General features: G+C 38.6%; 1 protein-coding gene across 1 annotated transcript in view; it reads right to left on the bottom strand.

Moving 5' to 3' along the window:
- LOC127647922 (SH3 and multiple ankyrin repeat domains protein 1-like) overlaps positions 1–19,176 on the bottom strand; it is a 111,456-nt gene that overhangs the window by 69,238 nt on the left and 23,042 nt on the right. Inside the window, 1 exon segment of the mRNA XM_052132448.1 lies at positions 8,329–8,883. Coding sequence (XP_051988408.1) covers positions 8,329–8,832 — 504 coding nt within the window. The 5' untranslated portion in view covers positions 8,833–8,883.

Here is a 19,176-nt window from a genome sequence, read left to right as displayed (position 1 = left end):
GTTTGAGGTCGTTAGCTGCATAAAGACACCTGTCCACCCCATACAATCAGTAAGAATCCAACTACTAACATGGCCAAGACCAAAGAGCTGTCCAAAGACACTAGAGACAAAATTGTACACCTCCACAAGGCTGGAAAGGGCTACGGGGAAATTGCCAAGCAGCTTGGTGAAAAAAGGTCCACTGTTGGAGCAATCATTAGAAAATGGAAGAAGCTAAACATGACTGTCAATCTCCCTCGGACTGGGGCTCCATGCAAGATCTCACCTTGTGGGGTCTCAATGATCCTAAGAAAGGTGAGAAATCAGCCCAGAACTACACGGGAGGAGCTGGTCAATGACCTGAAAAGAGCTGGGACCACCGTTTCCAAGGTTACTGTTGGTAATACACTAAGACGTCATGGTTTGAAATCATGCATGGCACGGAAGGTTCCCCTGCTTAAACCAGCACATGTCAAGGCCCGTCTTAAGTTTGCCAATGACCATTTGGATGATCCAGAGGAGTCATGGGAGAAAGTCATGTGGTCAGATGAGACCAAAATATAACTTTTTGGTCATAATTCCACTAACCGTGTTTGGAGGAAGAAGAATGATGAGTACCTTCCCAAGAACACCATCCCTACTGTGAAGCATGTGGGTGGTAGCATCATGCTTTGTGGGTGTTTTTCTGCACATGGGACAGGGCGACTGCACTGTATTAAGGAGAGGATGACCGGGGCCATGTATTGCGAGATTTTGGGGAACAACCTCCTTCCCTCAGTTAGAGCATTGAAGATGGGTCGAGGCTGGGTCTTCTAACATGACAATGACCCGAAACACACAGCCAGGATAACCAAGGAGTGGCTCTGTAAGAAGCATATCAAGGTTCTGGCGTGGCCTAGCCAGTCTCCAGACCTAAACCCAATAGAGAATCTTTGGAGGGAGCTCAAACTCCGTGTTTCTCAGCGACAGCCCAGAAACCTGACTGATCTAGAGAAGATCTGTGTGGAGGAGTGGGCCAAAATCCCTCCTGCAGTGTGTGCAAACGTTTGACCTCTGTAATTGCAAACAAAGGCTACTGTACCAAATATTAACATTGATCTTCTCAGGTGTTCAAATACTTATTTGCAGCTGTATCATACAAATAAATAGTTAAAAAATCATACATTGTGATTTCTGGATTTTTTTTTTAGATTATGTCTCTCACAGTGGACATGCACCTACGATGACAATTTCAGACCCCTCCATGATTTCGAAGTGGGAGAACTTGCAAAATAGCAGGGTGTTCAAATACTTATTTTCCTCACTGTATATATATATATATATATATATATATATATATATGATGAGCTTTGAAGCTTCGGCAGAAGGCATCAGTTCAAAAAGTAGTGGGCAATGTGAGTGGGGTCCAGAATGTTTTTTTCCAGCCTTTTTCCTCACTCTGGAAGTTTATAGTTCTTGAAGGGAGGGCAGGGGGCAACCAATAATCCTCTCAGCAGTCCGAACTGTCCTTTTTGTCCTCTGATGTCTGATTTCATAGCTGAACCATACCAGACAGTTATTGAAGTGCAGAGGACAGACTCAATGACTGCTGAGTAGAATTATATTAGCAGCGCCTGTGGCAGGTTGAACTTCCTCAACTGCTGAACCTTTTTCACAATGGAGTCAACGTGGGTCTCCCACTTCAGCTCCACTGCTGCCACAGTGCTGTTTAGAATGGTGAGGGGGTCAGTGTTGGGGTGTTCCTCCTAAAGTCCACAATCATCTTCACCTTTTTGAGCATGTTCAGCTCAAGATTGTTTTGACAGCAACAGACAGCCAGGATGACAGTGGTGTCGTCTGCAAAGTTCAGAGCTTGACAGAGGGGTCCTTGGCAATGCAGTCTTTGGTGTAGAAGGAGAAGAGTAGTGGGGAGAGCTCACATTCCTGAAGGGCACAAGTGCTGATTGTACAGGTGCTGGAAGTGAATTTCCCCAGTCTCACTAACTGCTGTCAGAAAGCTGGTGATTTGTATGTAGAGATGGGAGCGCTTCCGCCGGGTCAATCCCCACTGTCCTCCCACCCTCCAACATGCTTTTTCTACTCTAGTACAGTTTACGTGCAGTGCAGGTAGTCCACCTCCGGGGGGATTTAATGTCTCGTTCGGTGCTCGTGATGAGGATGAGATTTCGGTTGCAGCAACAGAGAGTGGGCTGCTGCTATCGGAAGTGGATGAATCTCTTGAGCTGCGATTACCAGGTGCTGAAAGTCTTTCTGGTCGACAAGCGGGATGCAAGCCACTCGCCTTCCCTTGTCCTTCGGCGAAAGAAAGCCGGCAAGCAGGTAAGTACGGCGGTCCTTTGGGACGCTCGCCCGGACCCAGCCAACCTTCTGCCTTGCCGTAAACCACCCTCCCCGTGCCTAGTTAAACCAATCATCCCCTTGGTTCAGTTAGCGCAGAGTCGGGAAGCCTGGCTAGCGCTTCCCAGCCCATCACGATGGCTCATCAGGACGATCTGTCTCGGCTACACGAGTTCGCCAGACGATCGCCCAGGTTCAGTGGCATCCTCTCCACCACAGGGCCTAGATCCTAGATCTGCTTACTTTCAACAAAGCTTTACACAGGCTTCCCTACAAGATGCTGATGCAGAAGCACATCCTGCATCAGTATGACATCAGGATTAGTTTGCGGCCATCGATCTGAGGATGCGTACTTTCACGCAACAATCCTTTCTCGACACAGACCTTTTCTCTGGATTGCCTTCGAGGGATGAGCGTACCAGTACAAGGTCTTCCCGTTCTGACTGTCCCTGTCTCCTCACGTCTACATATATATATATATATATATATATATATATATATATATATATATATTAGGGCTGTCAATCAATTATATTTTTTAATCAAATTAATTACATGGTGTCCCGATTAATTAATCGCGATTAATCATATATACAAATATTTGCTGAGAAAGCCCTCATATTACAATAATTCAATATATAATGATTATACATATTTATACCAATATATAATATAAATATGTATAATCATTATATATTGAGTTATTGTTATTATATATCAATATATAATTACACATAGTTATCTTTAAATATTAAAAATTATATATATATATATATATATATATATATATATATATATATATATATATATATATATATATATTAAGAGCCCGTCAATTTACACCTACGTCAGACATATCGGGTGTGTTAGCGTCATAAACATAAATGTTTAGGTCACTGTTTCAAGTTAAATATAGTTTAATAATTAATCTATAAATACATCTTGAGATCCCTTAGATCGCATGTGCGCTCCTTTGAGTGTTTTGAACGCAAGAACGTAAAGCAAGTTTGTGTTGTTCTGCCTACTGAAGTGTTTTCTTCACTGTATAAACTGTGCGTTGCTCATAGAGCTGAAATTTCACTTACTGCCCTCTGAAGTAAACAGGTGGTACCACAAACTTGCAATTCTCAGGAATCTTCCTTATTATGGTCCATGGGCATGCGATTAATTGCGTAAATGTTTTTAACGTGTTATTTTTTGTTAAATTAATCATATAATTTATTTCATATATAATAATATATAAATTATATATTCTGGCTGTTATAGTAAATCATTGATTGACTGGTCAGCAAGGCATCTTTGGTTTCAGACACAGCCTGAATCTTCACAGACACACATGCAGTCGAACACTCTGGGTCTCAGTTTTCCTACCATTTTATTTAAATTATTAATTGAAAATAATCAAATTATTAATGAAACAATAAGCTCTCAACACTGCCCAGCTATAAAGCAGGCCATAGAGCATTATGGGAAAGTGAAGAAACCCTTGAAAATGTCATTATATGGAATGAAGACAGAGACTAGATGCTGCCATGTCAATTCTGGACTGAGAGGGAGCAGCACCATCGTTTGTGTTCCTCTCAGCAAGCATGTCCACAGTGACATTAATTAAAAGTGCCTGCTTCAGTTTGTGGTGCACAATAAATGGATTACAGCAGTGGTGATTTCATTCCTCAAACCACTAAAGCTCTTAATTTCTAGACTTGTAAAAAAGAGCTTCACTTGAACACCATCACTGGCTTTTTACTGGACCACTTCCAATCCTGATCTTTTTTTCTCTCTTGCTGTTTTGTCTAAAATTTTTGAGTTCTCGTGAATCTCATTCTTTTGTTATACATTTTTTCATTCTATTTTTTCTTTCTATTTAAAAGTTACAGGCTTCTTTACTGAATTATTTCACAGCTTTATTCTCAGCTGCTGGTGCGGTGTATAAAGGAATGCGTGGTTGTTTGACTAAAATGCCTGTACTTGCTTATCCATTTTTTTCTTCTTTTTTCTCTCTCTTTCTTTCTTTCTTGGTTTTCATTTTTGCTTTATCTGGGAAAAAAAGCACTGCCAAGCTTTGCAAATCTTCATGGAGGTGACGTTTGGATTACATCTATTTACACACACACACACACACGCACGCACGCACACACAAACTGTACAAGCAAAGACTGGAGGGGAATTTCAGCAGATCAAGTGTCAGCTTATATTTAAATATGGATTCCTGAGCAATCAGAATACCAGAAAACTATACCATATAAAGAGATGTATGTTCTGCAATGTATTTCAGTGTAACTGTATTTCAGTGTAATCTCCCTGTCTTCAATGGATTCTGGCTAATTAAAGTGACCATTTCTAATCTAATTTTAATATTACTGTTAAATCATGTCTTAATGTTCAATCTGATTAAGTTCAAGTACAGAATCACTGGACCCTGTAGGTGATGTAAGAGCAGGTACTTGGTGAGAACCTGTGGAGGAGTTTGCCTTTTTGGTCTGAAAGTGCAAGCTCCAGAAAATAAAGCCTGTATCATAGATGCTAGAGAAAATAGAAGATGCTCCAAAATTATCAATTAACTATTTATTTAGTTAATTAAATCTTATATTTTGCCAAGTTTTGCACACTAAATAAATAAAATAAAAAAATATTTTGTCAGTTCGAACCAGTCTGGCCTTTCTCTGTTGTCCTCTCTCATCAACAAGGCTTTTCTGACAAAATTTTTTGAGTATTTCTGTAAGTCTACGGTAATTCAGATAACCACTCTGTACAATTATGGTGAGAAGAATATCATCTGACCAACACAATATTAGGCAGGGGGTTTTATGTTGTGGCTAATTGCTAATCGCTGTATATATATATATATATATATATATATATATATATATATATACTCCAAAATAAATGAAAAAATGTTTCCTCCTGCAGACCACAAAATGTACAGAATGTATCGATATCACAATTAAATCTCTCTACCAGAAAATAATTAGTGAGTAAGTAAATAATAACTTATTACTTATAAATAAGTTTGAAGGAAATTTCTTTGATTTTATTTGTGATTAAATATTTATGGGTAATTTCCAAATTTTGCAATCTCAATCCAGCTTCAGACATACTTGCGTAGTGTCTCGGGTGTGTTGCATCATAAACATAAAATGTTTAGGTCACTATTTCAAGTTAAATATAGTTTAATACTTAATCTATAAATACATCTTGAGATCCCTTAGATCGCATGTGCGCTCCTTCGAGTGTTTTGAACGCAAGAACGTAAAGCATGTTTGTGTTGTTCTGCCTACTGAAGTGTTTTCTTCACTGTATAAACTGTGCGTTGCTCATAGAGCTGAAATTTCACTTACTGCCCTCTGGAGTAAACAGGTGGTACCACAAACTTGCAATTCTCAGGAATCTTCCTTATTATGGTCCGGGGGAAGTGCGATTGTTTACGTAATTTTGTTTTTAAATATATAAATACAAAATATTCAGAAAATTAAAATGCATTACATTCTTGTGGCAGAAGAGTTAATAATTAATAAGACAATACAAAAGCGGTTTTAGAATACAATGTATTGTTTACTACCATATTATTGAACCTAAGCAAATCATTGGCATACTGTTCACAGCAAACCATTTCAAAAGGGAATTTGTCAATAAGTTTCGAGACACATATATATATATATATATATATATATATATATATATATATATATATATATATATATATATACAGTATATATATATATACAGCGTCAAAGCCTTCGTTAGTAATTCAAACATGTCACTTCAGAAATAGTATCATGGCTTTTGCTGTTTCTGCCAAGTTATTGGATAAACAAGGTTGTGTGTGTGTGTGTGTGTGTGTGTGTGTATGTGTGTGTGTGTGTGTGTGTGAGAGAGAGAGAGAGAGAGAGAGAGAGAGAAATGGAGCATGTGCTATCAACCTGCTGCTACTCCCAAGCAGAAATGCTGTCAGCTTTCTGAAGATCAGATTTCTCAGTGGAAAAATAGCCATCCAATAGGGGGTATTTATCCCTATTTTACGGTAGCCAGTGCGCAAGAGACATTCACCATAGAAACCGCAATCTTCTCTGCCATTTTAAACAGTATGTCCTCTCCAATGTGTGAAGTCTGGTAAGAGGTAAGTGCCTTGAGTTTGTCTAATTAATCAGTCTGTTGTGTCTCTCAGCTGTGATGAGCCATAATGCTGAAGTTGTTAGTTTAAAGCCATTTAAAGCTATTTCCTAGCTTTAGTAGTGTAGCAGTAATACAAGTGATCACGTAGTGCTGTTGTATGTAAACACTGACTGATGCTGACTTCACATCATCTAAATGACTCATGTTACACACAAAATGTATCTTTTGCCACCACCTGCTGGCTACATATGTAATGTCAAAAGATTACATGTGAAGAAACACATATACAGTAGCTCTTAACCCATCTGCACTGCTCTTAAACTTTAGTTTAGAATGGCATGAACAGAAGCAGATTGATACACACAAGCGTCTGAGTGATGATGGTGTAAGACCATCAGTACTCATGGAACATCATCAGATTCGAGGACCAGAACTAACTGTTGTATATATATATATATGCAGTACTGTGCAACATTTTTAGGCACTTGGGAAAAATGTTGCATAGTGAGGATGTCTTCAAAAATAATGGCATAATTACAAATATAAATCATACAAAGTCAAGTAAACATAAATAAAAAAGCTAAATCAATAGTTGGTGTGACCACCTTTGCATTCACAACAGCACCAATTACCCTAGGTACTCCTGGATACAGTTTTGCTTGGTTGTTGGCAGATAGGATGTTCCAAGCTTCTGGGAGAATTTGCCACAGTTCTTTTATCTTTTATCGGCTATCTCAAATGCTTCTAAATCTTCTTGTAATCCCAGACTGACTCAATATTCAGTGTGGGTTCTATGGCTACCATGCCATCTGTGGCTCCCTGTTCTTCTATTCTATTCTATTCTATTCTATTCTATTCTATTTGCAAAATAAATGTTTGGGAGTCTAAATGTATCTCTTTATCTCTTACACTACTGTATGGCCTGTCTTCTAACAGATGATTTGGCTCAACTATGCTCTGATTCTGAGAAAACAGAGACACTGTTTTATAATACTAATTTGGCTGGGCAATCCAAAAACTTTTTCTCCATTCAGTGTTGGCACAGTTACTGCGTTTTGGCTTGGAGAATGACTCATTTGAAGGTTCTGATTTGTGGTTTTCCTTAGTAGAACACATGCTGAGTGTTTCAGATGGTCTCTCTGGCACTGAACACTTGTGAACAGCTTTTCTGTTTTCTTTTGAATTAATTCCTTCCCCATATCAGAGACTATTTATTTATGAGAGATGGGCCACTTCTATAAAAATGAATTGGAGAAATTGGAATGCCCAGCCAAGGAGCTCTAGCGGCCAATGGTCAACGGATGTAGAAAGGAAGTCCCGCTTTACAGGTATAAGAGCCAATCACTTTTTAGATACAGATATCAACTTGAGAATATACGCATTAGCTATACAATTTAGTGTAAAATGAGGTAAAGAAGCACAACTTGTGATACCAGTGTTGTCAGATTTTAATGCTGACTTGAAATATGTCATTTAAACGTAAGCTTGGCAAGCAGTTTTTGAGATTTCGGTATTCCCCCATTCAAGTAGATAGGAGCTGCATTGTCATAATTGGAAATAGCCTCCTATCAGCGTTCCAAAGATGGCCGACAGTGGACTGACTTGCTAGAAAGACTTTGGCCATATTCAGATTCATACACTTTAAAATAGAATTCATATCCCATAAATGAGCATCATGTGAGTTGTGGGTTTTCATGTTTTGCTCATGATGATTCCTTGTATCACCCACATTATTCGCCCATTGATTTTTCTAACAGTGTTTGGCCATGCTGTGACTGCCTGGTTATTATGTATGCAGTGGGCTCAACCAGGCATAGTTAGTAAAAGACGGCTGCTGCATAGTGTATGAGTGGGTAAATGGGGTACAGGTGTGGGTTTGTGTGAGTGTGTGTAACTAACCGTCTGTTTGATATCTGGAATGCCAATGCGAAACACCATCATAGCTATATGTGTGTCGTCAGGTGCGTTGCTAGAGCTCTGCTCTCTTAGCTTCCGCTGCTGCTGTTGCTGCTGATGCTGTTGTTGCTGCTGATTAGTTGATGGTTGGTGGGTAGGTCCAGGGTTGGACGAATAAGGGTTTGCCGTGTGGACTGGGTTGCCGGTTCTTATCTGTCTGTCTCCTGGGAGTCGTCCAGCCATTATGCCTTTTTGCCTGTGCCCCTCTTCCCTGCCTCCTCTCAAATGCCTGGGTCCTCGCCTGATGTCCTCTTCATCATCCACCTCCTCTTCCTCTTCTAACTCCAGCTCTCCATTCTCCTCCTCCCCTTCCTCGTCTATGCCATCAACGTCCATCTCCTCTTCCTCTCCCTCTTCCTCTTCTGCCCCTGGATATAGGTGTTGACTGTTTCCCAGCATCCTTCGCTGCTCCTCGTCACTGGAGAGAGGGCTGAGCGGCATTGTCATGGTGACAGGGAGAGTGGCACCAACGGCAACAGCATCATCCCCAGAGAGACACTGTGAAGAGAGAGGAGGAGTACATGCATGAGAAAGAGAACAGAAGTAGGAGTTTGAGAGAATAAAATGAGACATTAGTTTCACTTAAACATCCAACATCAGTTAACCCAGTGGCAGAGCTACGGGGTGGCCAGGGGTGGCCATAGCCACCATGTACCCCACTGGCAATTGCCTTTTTGGTCATTTTTTGTCTTGGGCACAAATTCGTTTTTTAGAGATTGAACCATCTCTGTACAACCCCAATACACAGTAGACTTAACACGTGCACACACCAAGGTCACCGCACCTGTCCGTTCCGGGTGTCACTGTATCCACTCCCCTTCATTTTTGTACCCACGTGCCTCCGCTTTCTAAACTCACACAACACCCAGCTGTTGTGTGGCTCATATGCTGTACCCACCACTTTTGATCTGGATTATGTCTTTTAACTCAATGTGTGACTTGTTAGTGTTGTTGTGGCAGTTAGCTTCTATGTCCCAAAGGGATGCCCCCTTCTAATTAACAGGTTTGGCTGTTTCAGGTACACCTACAGTATTATTTAGAAGTGTATAAAATCAATCATACCGCCAAGCAATCTCCTTAGACAAGTATTTTCTGTAGAATAGGATATGTTCCTGTGCACAAAGCAAGGTACATACAGAAATGGAGTCATGAAAGAGTCATGATACAGTGGAAGCTGTTAGAGAGAATCAACTACTTATTGCCAACTGTTTTTAAATCAAATGATCAATAACACACTTGGGTGGCCACATGCTTTTGGCCACATAGTGTAAGCTATTATTCTATGCAATGTATAACTTTTTGGTCTTTTGATACTTATTGATAGGAATAGTGAAAAAGGAAATGATAGGAAAAGACACTACACTTGAACTTGTGTTGTTTTTAAGTACTAAACAACACAAGTTTTCATGTGAACACACATGAACAAGCTTTTCTCCTGTGCTACGAACACTCAAGGACGTCAAGATTTGCACTGAAATATGGGTTGTTTCTCATCAAAGCCTAATTGTACACCTTCAGAAGAATTTAGAATATGATGACGTAATTACTATTTTATGATACTATGCTTTGGTCCTTTAAGCTTTAAAGTGAAGCACTTTCAACTACCACTGTATTGAAAACATGGACTGAGATCTTTAGTCTTCTACATGAGAAAGAAAGTCATACAGGCTGGAATTCTCCATCAGGGTAAATTATAACAGAATTTTCATTTTCGGTGATCTATGAACCGTTTTCATCTAAAAAGACCAGCATACATTTCCAAGCTGGTTTATGCTGGTTTGGTGCTGGTTGTGCTGGTGAAGCAACATACCGTTGATGCTGAATTTTGAACCAGTTTGGTGGGGAAAACATCATACCAGCATCCCATGCTGGTGACCAGCATCCAAAACACAATATGCTGGTTTGTATTATTGTTCTTCAGTGAGATAGGAAGCAATTGAACCACTGAACAACACATAATTGCATGACTGCCACAAGGGCTATTGACTCAGCATTGGAGGACAGCTGGTGTTAATGTCCCAGCAGAAATGTAATACAAAAGCCATTCCTGGGGGTGCTGAAACATGATTCCTTTGTCTACCATGCCCTTATCCCCAGAAGAAAAAAAAAACTATTCAAAACAGTAGGAAAATAGCCCTAAAACAGCTTAGCTGCATGAGGAGTTTAGTCATCCAATTATAAAAAAAACAATAAAACACTGTGTAAAAAATACAGAGAGCAACACTATCAAATTTGACAAAGTGCCAAACACAATTACACCCAATTTGCATCTTCAACAAAGCACACAGATCATAATAGCTGTGAGCTTGTGGATTTGTTTTGAAGTGCCCCACAGAGAGTCGCTGAAACAGTCAAGCTTCCAGGCAGAGTATTTTAATACTGTCTTTAGGACTCTCCGTCAAGTTCAGTGCAACATCCGGACCCTCTAATTGTTGACCATCATTAATTAAAGATTCAGTAGTTCAGTAACCTTTATTTAACCAGGACAAAAAACTCGTTGAAATAAAATCTCTTTTAAAAGAGTGACTTTGTCAAGAAGGTAAATGACAAACGACATAACTACAAAATGTGGTTAAATGTGTATATAAACTAAGGAGAAGCAATTTTGTGAATGAATGCATGAATTAATTTCTAAATTATACCAAATCATACCAAATTTTTTGTTTTGTTTGATACGTTATTTTAAAAGTGAATGATGGATGCGTGTATATAGACTGTCTTTTGAAATGTCTTTTGGACTTAAAATTAATTTGAGCTGCCTGCATAATACAAAAAATAAAACAATTGTAAATGCTCTTTTAAATCATATTAGTTTGTGTAGCAAATCACCACAGGACATGTCAACCACCCATATGCATGTTTCCTTATGTGAGAGACAGGGATGCATAAAACAGAGAAGTGTGTCAGAAAGACAAGGGACATGTTGGACTCACAATGACAGGCCTGACCCAATCTGAAAATGAGTGACAGAGGAAGCTAGAGCCTGTCAAACTCCTTCTGAGGGAGAGAAAGAGAAAAAGAAAATAAATAGAGATAAGTAAAGGAGAAGATTGCTAGAGGTATAAAATGGGTGGAGAGAGTGACAGAAAATATGTGTTAGGAACATTAAGGGGTTGTAAAAGCAATAATATGACTGTCAAATAAAATAAATGGAAATGAGAGAGAGAAGTGTAGTGGGAAGAGAGGGCAATATGAATGAAATACAATAAATGAGGCATAAAACCCATTTATTTACAACTAAAAGATCAAACTAATGCACCTTTGGCAAGTTCTCTGAAACTTTGTCTTTGTGCAGTTTTCCTCCAACAAAACTGACCTCCCAACACCAAGAATGAGAACCATAAATGGTTTTGTGTGTAGTAATCTGGGGTATAATGATCAAGTTGTCATGGTTTGGATGGTCAGCATGGCCCAGTTAGTTCCTGCTAATAGAGGTTGTAACTACACCATCATCGTGAGACATAAGCTGTCTAATTAAGCCATTATTCACTGATAATCTTTTCCTCTGCTCTCAAACATAATTTTTACAAATGTTACGATCATTATGTGACATGCAAAACCAAAGGTGACGTCAAAACCTGGAATGACGAATCAAAAGTTGCCATTTTGTTTAATTGAACACAAGCATGAATGGTATTTGAAAGCAATGGCCAAAATGCAAAAAAAAAGAAAAGATTATTACATTTCAGTCTGTTCCTCACACAAATCTATCGTATTGCTACAGAAGACTTGGGATACAGCACACAAGTCATATCGGACTGTTTTTCTAACACTTTTATGTTTATTGTTTATGTTTTTTTGGAGCTTGGCATTTCAAATCACTATCCACTTCCGTTGTCTGGAAAATAGCTGCTGGGCTGAGTAAATGATAACAAAATGTTCATTTTTGGGTGAACTATTCCTTTAAAGATTGCATAAGGACAGAGCTGGAAAGAGACAGAGCAAATCTCAATTAATCATCAGCAGAGGTGAAGAGATAAATCAAGATAAATCAAGACAAAGGAAGTGATTGATCCCCTCTGTGGGGCCAGAAGAAACAGAGAGATGACAAGAGCAACAGTCTCTCATCATCTTGTTCTCTTTTGTCCTTCTCCCTTGGCACCTTTTCTCTTGCTCTGTCCTGGCAATCAACCTCATACCAATATTTCTACATGAGTTTAATGAGCTCCAATGTTTCTGAGCCTGTGGAGTAATTACTCAGCATCACGGTTTCTGACGTTTGATGGTATACCTCAGGTTACCATGGAACTTTTTGTTTCTTTTTTTATCCTTTTAAAATATCAACCTTTAATTTAAAACAGTCTCACCTTTTGTTATGTCTGAGTTTGTGCTATATTCTCATTTATTTTGAGCAGAAAACAAACACAGCAGACACATTGTCATTTTTCTGTTTATAGGTAAAGTGTGAACAGGACCCATTGGGAAATAACGGCCTTGTGGAAAAGCCATAAAAGGGCCTGTCGTAAAAGGGTTGAGTTGACTCAAACTTTTTGAGTGGTATCCCTCCCCACAGTGCCATTCAAGGGCACAAAAATGCCATATGGAATTCACATATTTTGATACTAAAGTGCTGCTCTTCATATGGTAATTTGTCACCAGTTTTCAGAAACAATAAGTGATTCCATTACTTATGGTAATATAACTAGCCTCCTTCGGGAATGAGGTACACACAGGACCAAAAGACAAGTGATCAACACCAGCAAATCACATCACAGAGTTTAACGACAGTTTGGTGATGACGTGTGAATGGTAGAAAACAAATAAGACAAAAAGCAGTTACATGTGTGAAAGTGTGATATGGTACATGTACCAGAAAAGGCAATACAGCAATTGTACTGCAATTTAACAGGGTTAATGTGCAAAAGTGGCCATTAAGACAAGAGTGTTTAAAAAGTATGTAGTATGTAAAAATATGTAGACATTTCTAGTGTGTCTGTCTGTATGGTGGGGTGAGGGCATGTCCCCCCACAGTGGCGTTGTTAACACCACATAAATGCTTGGTGGAGCCCTGGAGGTTTGGAGGTCCCTCTGCTGGCCGCAAACGATTTAATAAATCAGTGTGGTCTACACATCTTTTCTACATAACAAATAACCCAACCATCAGGACTTGCAGTAAATCATGTAAAAATCCGGAGCCTCAAATCCAAATTTGCTTGGGGCCAAAGAAATGATAAACCTGCCACCGTCCCACCAGTTTTGGATTGCAACGCTCATCAGCACAGCTGTAAATCATTAACTTTATCTACATTCACCAATCACAGTGATATACAGAAATAATTTTAGGATACAAAGTTACTTAATTAGATGGGTCAGAATGTGAGCTTAAGTCATCATTTGCTTTCATTGCATGGAAAAAAAAATGCAAAAGTAAATTATGACTGAGGCCCACATCCTCTCTTTGTGTTCCATGGAAGAGATAAGGCCCAAACATACTCTATTTAAGTATGAGAACACAGACACATCTTGTTATGTGTTATGATCCCTGGTTGTCTTTGATTAAAAGGAATAGAGAAACAGACAGGGTTTAAATACACTGACACAGGATGATCACAAACGACAATCAGGTGCGAACAATGACACAGGGCTGGTAGTGATGAGGGCAGGGAATTGTGGGAAGTGTAGTTTTTGACAAAGGACATGAGAAACACGGGGCAGACAACCAGGGATCGTAACACTACGCAAGCTCAATTGCACGTGTCGTTGCATTGTGAAATGTGTCAGAGCGCAATTTATAACCTAACATGTAGTTTCATTAACAAGGTTCGGGAGGAGCTTACCTCTACATGGTATTGAGAGTTTTCAGCATCCCTCCTCCTCCCCATCTCCTCCTATCTGTTCCATCAATACTAATCCAGTCCAGGGGGGTATTCGAGCTCGGGCCAAGTCTCGAGCCCTTCACTCAGGACAGTGAGCCACACATGTTTACATTATCCTAAATACAGGATTATATTAACTTGCGAACTACTGAAACAAGTATGCTCTGTATTCTTAGCGTTTATATTTTCTTTTTCAATCAACAACTGTCAAGTTGGAGCAGCAATTTGAGGAGAGTCTAGTTATATTACACAAACGTATTTTCTGTCGTCTTTTTAGCAAATACAAAAGCACACTCCTCAACTGTCAACATGTTGACTCCACCACATCTGGTTTCATAATGACTAAAAAACACTGTTACCCCCTTGTGGTCCAAGGTTTGAAACCACCAGAGCAATGCACGAGCACACATAATGTATGTACAACAGGACCACACATTGGCCATGCATTGGTGAAGTGTTTGCATCTGCATTTGCATACTTGCGTGAGGTATGTTTGGGCCCATAAAGTTAGATGGAACAACATGAGGGTGATGTGATTAGCCTATATGATGACAGAATATGAATTCTATCCCCATAAATAATTCACTCACTGGTCAGGAGGACATCCAGTGAGAAATTTCAGAGCAGGAAACTTCTAAACCATTCCTCATCCCCAAAATGACTTTTTCTCCTATCGCTCTCTCCTTGTGTTACCTGTACACTCTCAGGTGTCCTGCCTTCTCTCTTACTCTCCATCTCTCTGCCTCTCTCTCTTTCACCCTCACTTAAATGTAGGACAAAGCATCTATATAGATAGATATTTTCAGTATCTCAGCCCCCAGGACATTATACTTGGAAACTTCCAAGGAACAGACCGCCCCACTTTTACACCATGAAACTGGAGCGGCCAATTTTTCTCTGATACATACACATACATACAAGCATATACATACACATTACACACACACTTACATACATACATACCCAAAGGCTAATACTATGAGTGTGTGTGTGTGTGTGTGTGTGTGTGTGTGTGTGTGTGTGTGTGTGTGTGTGTGTGTGTGTGTGTGTGTGTGTGTGTGTGTGTGTGTGTGTGTTTTTGTGATTTACGAGGACAATTTTGTAAGTTACAAATTAGTAATTACAAGGGTATTATGCTATAAATGTGATTTATGAGGACATTTCTAGTGTCCCCATAATTCAAATCGCTTAAAAATCATAATAAACAATGTTTTATTGAAAATGTAAAAATGCAGAAGGTTTTCTGTGAGGGTTAGGTTTAGGGGTTGTGTTAGGTTTAGAGGATAGAATCTATAGTTTGTACAGTATAAAAGTCATTATGTCTATGGAAAGTCCTCATAATGATAGGTAGACCAACATGTGTGTGTGTGTGTGTGTGTGTGTGTGTGTGTGTGTGTGTGTGTGTGTGTGAGAGAGAGAGAGAGAGAGAGAGAGAGAGAGACCAGTCAGGTAGGCCAGGAAATGACGTGTGTGCACCATTGTTCAGTTCTATCTCTCAAGACCTATTGGATGATCTCATGTGTCACAGAATATGTCAATCAACTTACTAAGACACAAGCTTGGCCCCTAAGAGAGTTGAAGTCTTCAGAAAGTTATTCTGCAATCTCCTTTGCATAATGGAAGTAAGTTATTTTAATTCCCTTACCCTCAGCCACCCCTTCACTAGAGCTTATAAAACAATAAACCGCCACATCATATTTTGTGTGTAATAACAGTGACCCACTTCAAAATCACTTTTGCCAGCCATTTTTGTATCCCATTCCCATTTTTAAGTGTTGTGAATGTCCAATTAGGTAATTGAACCAAGGTACTTAACATGCAAAGGGCAAGTCAAAAGACAATTAAACAGCACACACACAGTCACATTTGTATGGAGATTATTACACTTTTTGTCTTTTTTTCAGTTAAAACATTTAAACACTGTTTAGATATTTTAAATGTATCAAGATATATTTACTTAGGAATCAAATTGTTCCATATATATATTACACTGAAAAATATACTAAGAATAAATATTTATAGGTTATTTTCTGACCCAATTTCTTACCACAAATAGTTTATATTGTTTTAAACTTATGCTAGCAAAATGCTTTGAAGTTTATACTTAAGACAAGAAAACAAATGGCCAATGAGGTAGCAAAAATAAACCTAAGTCAAGATAAGTCTCAAATATATATATATATATATATGTATCTTTTTTCAGGATGTTTAGAATTTTTTACTGGAAAGACAAAAATACTGATTAAGAAAATGATTATTTTGTAGTGTAGAACCATTCCCACAGCAAAGGATGCCAAAAAGCTAAAATCTCTACTATGTGCTACTCTGTAGCAGTCTGGCCCTGTTATATCATAAAAAAATACATTACAGAGCAGGAAACAGCTGTACTTCGACGTAGACATACCTCAGAGGAAGCTACAAATCAAACTACCCCCTCTAAGTAAAACATTGTCCACCATGGGTCTAACTGGTATCTCAGATCCCATTTTTCAAACCATATTGTCCAAAATGGCTGCACAGAAAATATCAGAAATATTCCAGAGCAGAGCGAATAATGCACTCTACCACAGAGCTCTGTCCTTAAGACATTTCTTACAAAATCTTTCACTTAAATGTCATTATAAACTCTTAAGAGAGGATGTTTCTGAGTCACAATCTGGTTCACTATTTTGAAAAGTTTCAGACCCTTAAATATATACTCATGTAAGCAGTCTCAAGCAGATGGATGTTGTTTGAATAGAGGAGATTTCAAAAGCAATGTCTCTCTTGAAACACCTGATCGTACTGTAGCTGCTCTAGTGATTTCCTATTCTATACACACACTGATGCCTCTGAGGTCAGCATCAATCATCAGTGACCTGTATATCTATAAGGAGAGCATGCGTGAGATTATTATGCAGATCAACTGCCCACATACAGAGCAAGGACGACAATACTTATGTATGTAGAGTGTTCATGATGAGGAAAGGTCACTATGCTTTGTCAACAACAGATATGACTGCAAGTAGCTTTCCTTTGCCTACCTGTGAGAATGATATTTCATCATGACCCATACATCAACTAAACATTGGGCATGTGACACTGTGTTGTATTTCCTCTGGGTACAAATTCAATGGGACACACCGATAATGTCATAACAAGGGAACAGCTCTCCTCCTGTCGCCTCCGAATGGCTAAACGGCCAAATGCCGAATGGCCAATGCTTCGTTAGCCTGCTTTTTCTGGTTAGCCAAAAAAGCGCAAAAATCTCAATGGGAAAGGAATTCTGTCGAAAACATTCCTGAATGGAAGAGCATAAAGTGGTTACACACATCAGAGCGGAATCCTGCAGGGGTAGAGAATCGGTGGGATCTACGTTTTTCATGCTTAAAAATGAGACACCATGAAGGATGACATAAATACAGAACGGCTCAATCAACAAACAATTCAGATTAATGGCATGCTGCTTTAAACCCTTGTGTTTTATAAGAGGGGCGAACTGGCCATAGGGAGAACCGGACTTTTCCAGATGGGCCGGCTGCGAAACGGGGCCAAATGGGCGGAGATTGGATTTTTTAAACGTGAAAGTTTAATAAAGAAAAGTAGCGACACAGCACAAAAAGTGGGAGAGAAGAACCTGCATTATTGGGTTTGGCATTATTGTGACATCACACTAAATTAACTAACAAATCCTTTGTATCCTATTATCAGTGGCGCCTGCAGCTGAATGGCCATATGCACTGTGCATACCATGAGTGCTCCAACTAACTTGAGAAACATTATATCTCATAATATTTCATCAAACAAGTGTGCCCCATATTTCTGTTGGCTGTTTAAAAGAACAAGCTATGCCCAATTTGCGAAATAATAATTATTTTGGGTCGGTTCTTTTCAGTGAATTGGCCAAATGGGCTTGCAAATACAGTCTGAATCAATTCGCGATTCAGTACATTGTTCTGAGCGCTCTTTCTCTGAATGATTTTTTCTCACACAGTAAAACAGTATCGCGATATTTAAGAACACAGAGAACAAACAGCACTGGATAAAGGTGAAATTTACCTTCAATCAACTGAAACAAATGTTTGTCTTTTTGAGAGGTAACTTTGAGAACCTTCAGCTAGTTCTGTCATGTAAACATGTTATGCTTCTCTCAAAGTCACCAGAATTGAATGCTTTGGTGTTGTTTTTGCAAAAAATAAAATTTAAATCTCTCAGGGGAACATGCCCCTGGACCCAGGGGTTAAATTGGGCATGGTACAGTCAGCGTTCCGGCACCGTCAATTCCAAAAAGAAAAAAAAAGGCTTGTTTGTTAATCCATCCAATTAATTGTTTTCTCTGATGCGGTTTTTGATTGATCCCTGTAAAACTTCTAATGGCTTTAATTAATTCCATAATTTATTAGCAACAGTTTTAATGCATATTTTATATATTTTTGAGTGTTTAAGGTCAGATACTGCCTACATTATATCTAGTACAATAGCAGGACATGTATAAAATACATGTGACATAATTTCTTTTTTTTTTTTTTGGCATCTAATAAACTGAATTTATCCTATAATTACAGTATGTATTTTCACAATTAAGTTGAAAAATTATATACATAAAAAATTATCAAAACAGAATACCAGTCATATCGATGCATCTGAAAAACTTTAATAAATGAATAAATAAATCCATGAATAAATCCATATATAGACCCCCATGTATATTATTAAAACCTTATTACACTGTAAACTTAAAGGCAACCAGCTGCAAACATTTCAGGCAAATTAAGTTGGCTCTTAAGTTCCATTAACCTAACACAAAATTTTTAGCAAACTGAAAAATATCAATGATCAATAATTTCAATCAATTTGAATTTTTAAGTATAACTGTCCATAATTATCAAGATTCTTGAAAAGTAATACTTCAAACTTTTCAAAATTGAATCAGTTTCATAAATAAAGAAACTTCATCAAAACAAACACTTATTACCCTCATGGTGACTTTAAACAT

The sequence above is a fragment of the Xyrauchen texanus genome, chromosome 8 (genome assembly GCF_025860055.1).
Source record: "Xyrauchen texanus isolate HMW12.3.18 chromosome 8, RBS_HiC_50CHRs, whole genome shotgun sequence".
Taxonomy (NCBI): domain Eukaryota; kingdom Metazoa; phylum Chordata; class Actinopteri; order Cypriniformes; family Catostomidae; genus Xyrauchen; species Xyrauchen texanus.
Note: the sequence above shows the minus strand (reverse complement) of the source record. Positions and strands in the feature narration are given on the sequence as shown.